This window comes from Peromyscus eremicus, chromosome 12, assembly GCF_949786415.1.
Source record: "Peromyscus eremicus chromosome 12, PerEre_H2_v1, whole genome shotgun sequence".
NCBI classification, from domain to species: domain Eukaryota; kingdom Metazoa; phylum Chordata; class Mammalia; order Rodentia; family Cricetidae; genus Peromyscus; species Peromyscus eremicus.
In genome coordinates, this window is record NC_081428.1 from 58196272 (window position 1) to 58208981 (window position 12710).

At 42.2% G+C, this 12710-nt stretch overlaps 2 protein-coding genes across 2 annotated transcripts in view; one reads left to right on the forward strand and one right to left on the reverse strand.

Annotated features, from left to right (window-relative positions):
• Positions 1-2339, forward strand: part of Fam162a (family with sequence similarity 162 member A) — a 28688-nt gene extending 26349 nt beyond the window's left edge. The window contains exon 5 of the mRNA XM_059276785.1: positions 2084-2339. Within this exon, the coding sequence (XP_059132768.1) occupies positions 2084-2176 (93 nt within the window). The 3' untranslated portion in view covers positions 2177-2339. The remainder of the gene's footprint in view (positions 1-2083) is intronic.
• Positions 2340-5162: 2823 nt separating this feature from the next.
• Positions 5163-6659, reverse strand: Wdr5b (WD repeat domain 5B). The gene has a single exon (XM_059276792.1). It carries the CDS (start codon positions 6290-6292, stop codon positions 5306-5308), a length of 987 nt encoding a protein of 328 aa, XP_059132775.1. The 5' UTR covers positions 6293-6659; the 3' UTR covers positions 5163-5305.
• Positions 6660-12710: the final 6051 nt, after the last annotated feature.

Sequence of the window (12710 nt, forward strand, 5' to 3'; positions counted from 1 at the left end):
GTCCACATGTACTCCGTAGCACATGTGTGCCTGCGCACACACAAAAAATAAAACAGTAGTTTGTTGTTTTGTTTTGTTTTTTGAGACAGGGTTTCTCTGTGTAACAGTCCTGACTGTCCTGGAACTCACTTTGTAGACCAGACTGGCCTCAGACTCACAGAGATCCACTTGCCTCTGCCTCGAAAGTTTTGGGATTAAAGGCATGCACCACCCCTGTCCAGCAAAACAATAATTTTTAAAGTAAGTTTTGGCAGTTTGTCCTAAGACATCCACCTCCCTAGTGACAGAAGTAATTTGAACCTAGACATAATTGAGGTAGGAGTAAACTTGCTCCCCAGTACTGAATGTTTGTTATGCCGCAGCAGTTGTTAAACTCACTGGATGTGAGAGCCTAAGAGAGAGGCTTTCTCATCACCATGCTTTGTTATGAGGGAACAGATGCACCACGCATTTTCCAGAACTCACCTAGAAAGTGGAGAGATGAAAAACAAAACTTTAGATCTGATTTTTCATGTTACCAAATGACCTATTAAACTATCTTTTTATTAAGTAAGTTACTTTGGGGGCTGGGGAGATGGCTCAGTGGTTAGGACCACTTGCTGCTCCTACAGAGGACCAGGGTTCAATTCCCAGCACCCACATGGCAGCTCACAACCATCTGTAACCCCAGTTCCAGGGGATCTGTCTGGTACCCTCTTCTGGCTTTCACAGGTACCAGGCACACATGTGGTTATATGTACATACATGCAGGCAAATATTTATACCCATAAAATAAATAAGTAAAATCTAAAGTGTGTGTGTGCATGCTTCTAAATTCAAGAGCACACCTTAAGTATCATGTCTAAATCTGTGTCGTAGCTGTCACATACAGATATCGTTTAACTGTTCTTAAGCTGGGCGGTGATGGCGCACACCTTTGATCCCAGCACTCAGGAGTACAGGCAGGTGGATCTCTGAGTTCGAGGCCAGCCTGGTTCCAGGACAGCCAGGGCTACACAGAGAAACCCTGTCTAGAAAAAACGATTCTCCTAAGGACGTGCTCGTCAATGCTCCCTGTCCTGAGCGGCTCCAGAGAGAGAAGGAGGTGACTGCTGACTCACTGTGCCTTGCAGTCACATAAGAATAGTAGCCGTTTCAGTCCCGCCTCACAGGAGCACGAAGGGGCAAGTGTGCGGACCTGAGTGAAGTTCTCTTGGAAATGAGCCCGCCTGCTTCACTTTTCCTGTCTCGCCATTTGACCTCTCATTCATAATTCTCAGATTGAAACCTTCAGAAGCCTGGGGAGAGACGTGTGGATTTCTAGACTTCTGAGAAATACTTAGTTAAAAATCTCCAGAAGCAAGTAATTCCCCTAGGATGGTGTGTGCTAGAATGAAAACCATCAGAAGAGAGGAGTTAGCTACCATCATACTTTGTCCTTGTCATTGGCATTCTTTTCCCTTCCTTTTCCTCCTCCCACCAAATTCTTCACATGTGAAATAACATGGGTGTCAGAAAATCCCAGCTTCTGTAGCTACAAGATTCACGGACTTGTCAGAAAAACTGGTCTGATTATATAAGCTTCATAGAAATTTAACAGTCCACACTGAAGGAAGCCAGAAGAATGGAGGGGTGCTTCCCCCACTGCCATTTGCTTTGAAAGGGTGGAGTTTTGGGATAGATCATTCTAGAAGTCATCAGGGGTAATATTTTGGTAAAGCCTGGGATTCCCAAAGCTGAATGTTTTTGTTAAAAGAGAAGAAGGGTACTAGAAAGTACACATAGAAGGTAGGGAAGGAGAAATGAAAAGCGAGATGGAGATGGAATGGTGTTTTACATTATAAAGAAGAGTGAAGGGTGCCAGGGAAAAGACAGGATTTGGAAAAAGAGGTCAAAGGCAGAGAAGGGAGAGCCATGTACTTCTCTCCTGGGATGGGTTGGACTCTCGAGTCAGAGAGAAAAGAAGGTGTGTACAGGACACTGCTGTGCCCAGCGTCCAGGCAGCTGACGGGTTCTGGCCAAGGTAGCCTGCTGTTCTCAGCACCGGGGCAGGACATCCTGTGCAGCCTGCCACCATCAGCTCTTCAATTCTGTTTCCTTTTAGGCTGCGAAGAGACATGAGTCCTTAACAAGCTTGAACCTAGAAAGGAAAGCCCGTCTGAGAGAGGAAGCAGCTCTGAAGGCCAAAACAGAGTAGAAGTATTTGTGCTGGATTGGAAAACCTGGGAGAAAGGTTGTAATAACAAGCCTGCATTGGAAAGAATGTGATACGAGACACACTTTGCAGACATACGCTTTGCACAGATTTATTCCACTTCCCTATTTCTGCTGTAGAGGAACAAATAAATTTTCTTAAAGAATGACTTGTGTTTTGTTGCTTTGATCCAAGTAAAACATAGCCTCCCCACTTTCCAGAGAAAGTAAAAAAGAGGCACCTAATTTCAAATTTAATATTAGCTCTCTTTGGAGCATCAGGTACCCTACCTAACTTCTACTCACATACCAAAGTTGACGTATCTGAGGCCCAAAAAGTATGGGTCTTCTCTGTTCTTTATACAACATCTGAAGGGACAATTAGACTAGGTGGGTACACTGTCCAGATGCATGTTGGGAAGCCAGCCTTCCAAATGCCAGGGTGCCTTTGGGAAGACTGGCTCCCCAGAGACTCGAAAGCAGCCAGACCACACACTGTATTTATTGTCTAGCACGCCAGTAGGCGGAGGTATTTAGACGAGCCTTTGAGAAAGAATGCCCTGGCACAGTCATGAGAGTAGTCTGACCAAGAGTTATGAGGTGTTTCTCATTCATCATGGGATTGCTGGGAGCCAGCTGCCACCTCCTAGTTCATGGTTTGGCTTCCAGCTAGCCCCTTTCCTACTCCCAGGGAATTAAATTTTGTACTTATGAAAATACCATCCCATTCTTGTTTGTTAATGTTTCATTAGCCTTCTTAGGCTACCACGGTGTCTAGTATTCAGGTGGTTTCTGCTATAAACATTTCAGTGACTCTCATGTGCCTCCGTCATGCTAACAGATGACAGGTCATTGTAGCCACCCAACACACTACTTCTCAGTTAATGGTTGTGATTTTAAAAGTACTATGTGCTACTGTCTGGGAACTTAATGAGCTATATTAGCAATGGAATGCTGCCAATAGCTTCATGATCTAATAATCATGGTCGTGATGCTGTCTGTACACTATTTTTTTTTTTTTTGCCTTTGCTTCACTTTAGGTATCAAATGCTTTGATTTTTGTCACTTGTGAATTTATTATCAAAAAACACTGTTTCTTGTACATTTTTAGAAAACTGATTTTTCTTGAGTATTTTGGGACCCCCCCCCCTTCCAAGCCCATGTTTTAAGTATTGGTAAATTTTGGTGTAGAACTTCCTTATGGAACCTTCCTTCATATAGCAATGCCATTTTCACTGAAGAGCAGTGAGAAGTCTATCTTAAAGCCTGTGATAAAGATACTCCACCAATTTATGGAATCATTTTTACTGTGTGTCATTCTCTAGTCAGTAACACACCGTGACTATTTATTTATGGGTCTAAACTCTTTAATAATTTTTTCACATTATTTTTATCTTGTCTCTGTGTTGGGGGCTATATATCCATGCCACAGAATGAATACTGAAATCCAAGAACAAGCTGCAGGAATGTGTTCTCTTCTCCTCAGGTCCCAGGGGAAGATCATGGGTCATCAGGATTAGCAGCAACTACTTCCACCCACTGATTCATCGTACCCACCCAAACTTAAATTTCTTGGTCAGAATTTCAATTATGCCCCTAACTGATCTTGTATCTTCCAATGTAATCAAATACACCAGCATCCTGACAGTCATACCCTACAAGTAATTCTAATATATTTCTCAGAACGTGTCAGGAAGATAAAATATTGCCCATGCCGTTTTCAGTTAAAGTACTGTAGTAGTATTTTTTTCTTAATCTTAGGGTTTTCATCTGCATGTTTTTCTATATTTTCTATATAAGCCCTGTGTGGATACAGTAAATATATAGTTCTGAGATGTTGGTGCTATAGAGTTTAGCATAGCTGCCTTTTAGTTAGTATATGGAGCTACCGTAAAATATTTCTCAGTCAATATTATAGTCTGGAGAATTTATTACTAAAATTTATTGACAAAAAGTAAGGAATGAAGTTATGGTATCATTCATTGTCTGGTAAATATCAAGTCCTCTAGAAAAAGCAAAGACTACAGAGACAAAATTCAAAGCCTGATCTTAGTGTTTATTGTCTAAAAAATACATGGCCCATGAAGCCACCTCAACTGCAGGTTGATAACTGTACACTTTGAGCTTTATAAGAAACTGTAAAAAGGAGGGGGAAAAGCTACCTCAGCTGCTCACTGAGGTGGTAGGCAGGCAACCATAGTATTTATAAGGTGATGCCTGAGTTGAATGATACTGGGCAGGAGTTAGGAGGTCTAATACTGAAGAGCGGTCACAATCTTGACATGTAATTTGCCTGTCACAAAATGGTACAATCTAACCAAGTACTTAAGGAGATTTTTTTCAGTTAAAAGTTTAAGATGCTGAGGAGGCAGAGGCAGGTGGATCTGTGAGTTTGAGACCAGCCTGGTTTACAAGGCAGCCAGGCCTACAGGGCTACAGAGCAAGACCCTTTTTCAAAGACAATGTAAGATTCTGGGCCTGCAAGATGGCTCGGTTAACAAAAGATCCTGTTGAGAAAGCCTGGCCTGAGTTCACTACCTGGAGCCCACAGTGGAAGGAGACTCAACTCCTGAGAGTTGTCCTCTGACCCCACAACACATGCCTAAGTGTTAAGATTTGTAGAATGAACCTGACTACGACTTATTGTCCCCAACTTGACAGATTAATTTGGCAATTTGATGTCCCATCATGTAGAATAACACCAAAAATATTCAAGTGACATGTAAGACATTGCCAATCCTCTCATTTCCTCCCTAAACTCATGCATGCCGCTGTCCTTAATGACTTCCCAAACCAGAAACTACAAGTCCCCCTTCCCCACAGTCATCCTGCTCTGTCAACCTTCTAAATATTCCAAATACCCTCCCCACTGGGAAAGCTGTGGAAAGAAAAAGAATGAGATGCTGTCCAGGCGTGGACACATGAGATTGCCAACAGGTCTCAAGATTTAAGAATCAGAAGCCGCAGGTTCTAGACTTGTTTTTACAGTGGTCTCATTTCACAAATGAAAATGCCTCAAACTCATACAATCAAAGACAATTTGAAAAGAACTACAAAACCACGCTGAGCTTCAGAGAAATCATCCTTTCTATCTTGTTTCTAATTCAGCTTGACTCATCGATTGCCAGAGACTTCAGCAGTCACTCGTCCACAGTTTAATTGTTCTGTCATTTTCTAATGCTGCTGATGCAATGATGTTTTCTGTAGGGTGACAAGCCGCAGAGATCACAACATCTGTGTGGCCTTGCAACTTCTGTATAATCTCTTTAGTCTGAAGGTTCCAGATGTAAACCATGTTGTCCTCCGAGCCGGACACAATCCACTTCCCACCAGTAACAGAGAAACTGGCAAATATGCAGTATTTCTCATTCTTATGGCCAGTGTACATCTTCAGGCATCTGCCTCTGCTGTAATCCCACAGTTTCAGAGTATTGTCCAAAGTTGCAGTGAGAATATATTTACCATTTGGAGAAAATTTTACAAAGGACACAGGAGGGTTACCCTCATCAGCAATTGTTTTTAAACACTGGCCTGAGGCAGCATCCCAGATCCTACAAAGACCATCATAGCTCCCCGATACTATCAAGGACCCATTGCAATTAAAATGTACGGCCGAAATAGGGTCCGAATGGGCAGACAAAGTCTTGAGGCACTTTCCTGTTTTCACCTCCCATATTTTCACACTCTCATCAAAAGATCCCGAAACGATGAGGTTGGATGGTGGGTTGAAATTACAGCAGAAAACGAAATCACTGTGTCCCTTCAATGTTTTCAAACATTTTCCAGATCTTACATCCCATAACTTTAGAGTCTTGTCGTCTGAGGCAGAAACGAGACGACTAGAATCTGAAGACCAGGCAACATCTGATATTTCCAGAATATGACCACGGAGTGTCTTTTTACATTTCCCATCATATGCTCCCCAAATTATAATTAGTGCATCAGCAGCAGAACTTGCTAGCCATTCTCCATTAGGACTAAATTTAACTGATGATACGGCCGCCAAGTGGCCCGCAAGAGTAAGTCTGACAGCATAGTTGGGTTTCTGAGGCTCTTCCTCGCGCTGGGTAGCAGAGAGGGCCGACTGTGCTCCCTCTGCTGGGGGATGCTCGGTCGCCATAGCTTGGGCTCTACAGTTTGCGCAGGCGTCCTGCCTCGAACCTTGTAGAAATTGAAACCTGCCTTTCGAAGGCGCAGGGTTTTGACTGTAACATGGGCTCGTCTTTAGGTTCGGCACAGAATCCGCGAGGTTTGGACCACTCTCCTCTCGCTTTCTTCGGTAGAGTCCGAGATCACAGTGGTTCTGACATTGGTACTCTTGCTGGGTGAGGTTAAAGGACTAGGTCGTCCTAGGGGATTAGGGGGCTGCACAGAAAGTCCTCTTCCACGCCCTCCCCAGATCCAAAATACCTGAGAACCATGAGCGACTGAGGACGCCACACTAAACAGGATTTGAGAGGCTCAAGAGCCGGGGACGCACCACAGGAAAGGTCCACATCCACCAATGGGACCTGCTGGGTGGCGCCTGCGCTGAAGGAGGCCAGCATTTGCTTCCGGTTCTCCTGGCCCTGCAAGGTGACGCTCAGCCTGGCTTTTCCCTATGAGATGCTAGGGTGCAGGAAAGGGCGCATACCTCGGACGCTTAAGGAAGACTGCACATAGCTGGTCTCTGCCCCTGCCCTCCTACAATGCTGAATGTGGCGGCCACAAGGTCTGCTTACTGTGGCTAGGGGACTGGAGCAGATCGAATGCACAGATCGCAAAACGAGTGGATTAAAACTCTTTTATAGACGTTTAGGAAACATTGAGACCCACATCACCACCTCCACAAGTCGGTGGTAGCGCACGCCTTTAATCCCAGTACTAGGGAGGCAGAGGTAGATGGATCTCTGTTGAGTTCAGGCCAGCCTACTACTCTACAGAATGAGTTCCAGGCCAACCAAGACTATGCAGTGAAGCCCTGTCTCGAAAAAACAAAACAAAACAAAACAAACAAAAAAACAAGGTTATGATGAGAGAAATCAGCAAACCTTTGGTTTTTAGCCCGCATAGTTTAGGCTTCTGTAGAAAATAGATGAGGTTCTTGAGATAAAAAAAAGGACAGGTTGGTGGGAAGGTTTTTCGGATCTGTCTTGTTAATAAGACAAAATTACCTGCCACTACCCTCTTTAATACTACGGAAACATTTTGTTTCGGTGTATCATTTTTCTTTTTTCTTTTTTCTTTTTTTTTTTTTTTTTGAGACAGGGTTTCTCTGTGTAGCTTTGCGCCTTTTCCTGGATCTTGCTCTGTAGACCAGGCTGGCCTCGAACTCACAAAGATCCGCCTGGCTCTGCCTCCCGAGTGCTGGGATTAAAGGCGTGCGCCACCACCGCCCGGCTCGGTGTATCATTTTTTACTGGTGCTTTGTAATACACTTTCATAGTACAACCTGAAAAAGAACCCTTGCTCCACTTCCCAAGTGTTGGGGCTACAGGAAGGGAGAACATCACTCTCATTCTTGAGGGGGCAGAGACCGAGGTATTAAGGTTGGATTTCACTGTAATCCAGACTAGCCTAGAATTTAAAGCAACCTGTTTGCCTCAGCTTTGAGAGTACTGGGATTACAGGGTTGCTCTTGCTCCTGACTGCCTATCTTAGTCTGGTTTTTCCTTTTCTCAGTTAATGTAGGTTCTGGGAATCCCACCTCCCTTCCGCCCTTTGGTTTTTCAAGACAGGGTTTTTGTGCATAGCCCCGGTTATCCTGGAAATCTCTGTAGACCAGGCCAGCCTTGAACTCAGGAATCTACCTGCCTCTGCCTCTCAAGTGCTGGGATTAAAAGGCTTGCACCTCCACTAGTAGGTGGTGTTGGGAAACTTCATTCTCTGGAATAGCAGCAAATTTTCTTACCCACTGAACTCCCTCTATATTGTGTTACATTGTGCGGGGCTATGGGTGGTTCAGAAGCCACCTTGTGAGTTGTCCTCATCACTGACAGGCATGGTGAAAGGCAGGTCTCTTTATCCACTGAACCGTGTGCTTTCTTTTTTGAGACAGCTTCTCATTCTGCAGCCCAGACTTGAACTGTGTCAATTTCAACCTAGACTTGTCAGTGCTAGGATGAACAGGGATGAGCCACCAAACGTAACAAAAGCACTTCCTTTCTCCAGTTAGCATGGGTTACAGTGACTTTTTTCTTTTTTAGGTGTAAGGTTTTCTCTGCATGTATGTGTGCATTGTCAGAAGAGGGCATCCGATTATCTTGGAACTGGAGTCAGATAGTTGTGAGCTGCGTTTGGGTGCTGGGAATCCAACCCAGGTCCTCTGAAGAGCGGCCAGTGCAGTGGTTCTCAACCCCTTAACATACTTCATGTTGTGGTGATCCCTAACCAATTATTTCATTGCCACTTCATAACTGTAAATTTGCTGTTATGAGTCAATGTAAATACTTGATGTGCAACCCCTGTGAAAGAGTCATTTGACCCCCATGGGGGTCATGATCCACAGAAAACCACTTAGCCATCTGAAGCCTCAACTACTGTGATTTCTGATACAGGGTGGTGGTCAGAAACCTTATTATCAAAAATTTCCATTTTTATTAACTCATGTAAAAGGAAATTGCATAACAAATTTAGGCTTTATTTCAAGTAAATATGTATTCTTCTAATAACTAGGAAGCCAAAAGGAAAAGATGGGTATAACCTAAGAGCTAAGAGAGGGGCTGGAGGGATGGCTCAGAGGTTAAGAGCACTGGCTGCTCTTCCAGAGGTCCTGAGTTCAATTCCCAGCAACCACATGGTGGCTCACAGCCATCTATAATGAGATCTGGTACCCTCTTCTGGCCTGCAGGCATACATGGAGGCAGAATGTCGTATACATAATAAATAAATAAATAAATCTTAAAAAAAAAAAAAAAAAAAAAAAGAGCTAAGAGAGGATAGTGGTGCTGGATGTTTAGCCCACTACACACATCACAAGCAAGAGGGATAAAAGGTGCACAGATTTGATCATTAAGACACGGCTTTTACTTTGAAGAGTAAAACACTTCTTGATGTGTAGGATACCTTGTTTATAAATAGCATCATGGACTTATGGAATAGACTACTAATCATAACTCATGTTCAAGTATTAACAAGCTGTCCTAACAAATAACTAGGATTTGCTTAGCTCTTTGAGGAGTGGGCTTTGGTGACAGTGTTCACCAACAGGGAATAGTAAACCAAAGGTAGTAGCAATCAGAGTGGGACCCTGAGTTCCTAGGCAGGGTCATGCCTATCCTTTTATAGCAAACTACCCTTCTCAAATGACAAGGTGACCTCTACGTTTTAAGTTTTGTTCACTGCAGAAATCAAAGAGTTCCTCTAAACTGTCCCAAGTCTCCAATTTATAGCACAAAGGCTGATGTCCCTGCTCTTCAGTACTTTCTAAATAGAAAATGTGCCAGACTTACCCATGGCCTTGGGAAGAAACCTCCATTCTGTGTGAACTGTTTAAACTGGCCTCTTTAAAGCAGCTCTTCAGACTACAAACCCAATTCCTACACCTCTACCAAATCAGGAAAACTTATCATACTAAATAGAACATTTGCCATGAATATTAGCTAAAACCAGGCATTTTTTAAAGCTGAAGATGGCACAATTAGAGTATCGATTGACCCATAAATTTAAAAGCATCATCTTCAGCAACTCAGTACTCTTTCCACGACACGTTATAATCACATTACCCTGGTAAAATCCATGCTGTCCAGGCCACTCCCAAGTCCTGCATTACTTTGTCCCCACCACTGGTCTTCTGGGTTTTCATTTTCTCCTTACCTATAGCCTGGATGATGGTTCATAAGGCAGTGACCATTAGAGTCCCTCTTCTGCATTCCACTTGCTTCCTTGGACTAAGAGCATATGGATAAAGATAGGTAAAGCACAACTTTATTCTCTGCAAAAACACTGCAATCACACAGGAGCCTTTAGAGTTCATAATTTTTCCAACGTGGGGGAAACTGGTGCCTGCCCATAATTCCAGCACTCTGGCAGTGGAAGCAGGAAGGACACTTCGAAGTTATCCTCGGCTATAAAGCAGTTTAAAGGCAGCCTGGGCTTCAAGAGACCCTATCTAAAAAGTACTGCCCCACATACACCCCCCAAATGTAGGTGAAGTATGGGCAAAAATCAAGCTTATAGTAAATCTGTACAATCAGCCATTGTGTACTATAAAGAGCTTGCAAGAACTGAAGCTATTTTGATTAAATTTTCACAAAAATGCCAGACCAGCATATCTCAAAAGGAAAATGCAAACAAACGAACTAAAGAAATATACTTCGTATTCATTTGTCACATAAGCCTGGATAAAGAAAACATTCTCCTGCAATACACACAGTACATGAAAATGGAAACTCTCAACAGCCTCACCACCTACTTCCACATCAGTTGGATATATTAATAAAACTTTTTAAAATTATTTAACTTCATTTTATGTACATTGGTGTGAAGGTGTCAGGCCCCCTAGAATTGGAGTTACAGAATTGTGAGCTGCCATGTGGTTGCTGGGAACTGAACGCAGGTCCTCTGGAAGAGCAGCCAGTGCTGTTAACCACTGAGCCATCTCTTTAGCCCAACAAACTTTTAAAACTTTAAAATATGCCAGAATAGATTGATATGTTATCTGCTATATCAAACACACTAGGGTGTGTATTAGTCTACAAAATAAGCCCCGTAGCTTTTCTTTCTCTTGTTTTGATGCCACAGACTTCTGCTTTGGCATTGTTTCTTTTTGTAAATTTCAGGTCCTTTTATGTATCCTCAAATGAGACAGTTTACGTTGAAACAACTGCTTTAAGAGTTATCAGTTCTGATTTCAGCCAACTGTGTGAAAGAATTCCTCTGAATTTTCTTTTGTAATCAAGCACCCAGTACTATCACAGATGTATATTCCTCATACATATTTATTGAAAATTTACTATGTGCAAAGTATTCATCCATGGCCCGGCAGAGTGCATTTAAATACAAAGAATCAATAGCCATTCCAAATCAAGTGTAGGAACACTCTTGAGAAAGGGCACATGATGGCCAAAACATTTTGAGGTAGGAAATGTCCAACAAGTGAAATAAAGGGAGATGTCTACAGGAAAATATACTTTTAAGTAATAGTAGGCTGAGCTAATGTTATACCCATGGTGCTGACTATAAGAGTAATTATTCTGCAACCCCAAACTTTTTCCTGTCAGTACCTTCTATATTTTCACTTGAACAAAAAAATGTTCTATGAGTTTAGCCACTATGTTACTAAATTGACAATCAATCATTTGAATTTCTTTTAAACCTCTGTTAGACTTGTCTGGCTATATATAATTTTAGTACTACAGAAGGTGAAAGATGCTTGGGAACAAGGGAGTCAATTCATCTATCTGAATATGTAAATTAACAGCAATTGTGATATATGAGACAGAGCCATTTATAAGTATTGCCAATGAGGAACAGATAGGAAGAATGGTCCAATACAGAAGGATTGCCCACCGATGACTATTAAAATCTAGCACAGGACTTCCTGAGCACAGAAATGTTGCATGACCATGAAGAACAGAACTTGCGAAGTTCTCCTTTGGACAGCCACCATTTAAGAATTATGACAATGGAGCAAAGAAATGCATTCAGTCTTGATCTTGCCATACATTGATAATTATCCATCTTAAATAGCAACTAGAGGACTGATCAAAGGAAAGCCCTTAGCCAATTACCTTGCATACAATAGACACTAAATAACATGACTTGCTTTTATTTAACCCAAAGGAAAACAGACATTTCTGACAACTCTTAGCTGAAAACAGAATTTTTTCACCACTAATATTTCTTAATTCTTTCTTACCTCACGCATCCAGATGATCTTATGTCTAACAGTAATTTGATACTTTGAAAATTTTTAAGGTTTTTTGTTTGTTTGTTTTTCAAGACAGGGTTCCTCTGTGTAGCCTTGGCTGTCCTGGAACTTGCTCTGTAGATCACACTGGCCTCAAACTCAAGAGATCCACCTGCTTCTGCCACCCAAGTGATGGGATTAAAGGTGTGTGCGCCGCCACCACCCAGCCAAGATTTGTTTTTATCTGTGTTGAGTGTTTGCTCACAGGTATGCATGTACATCACATGTACACCATAAGATGGCTCTGGATCCAAACTACTGTCCTGTTTAAGAGAAGTACCTCTCGTAACAGAAGATTTAACAGAAGAACCATCTCTCCAGCTCTAGCAATTTGATATTTTAAAAATGTTAAATATAAGCCTGGTGGTGGCGCAGGCCTTTAATCACAGCACTTGGGAGGCAGAGGCAAGTGGATCTCTGAGGTCAAGGCCAGCTTGGTCTACAGAGTGAATTCTATTGCACAAAGAAACCCTATCTCAAAAAAACAAAAACAAAAACAAAAAAGTTAAATATCTACTTTATTAAACATTATTCTAATGTTTTAGTACTCATTCTTATAACCTGTCATTTCCTAACAATAAAGAATATTATAGAGCATCATATTATATATATTATAGTCAATATTACACTTAGTCACATCTGATCTCCA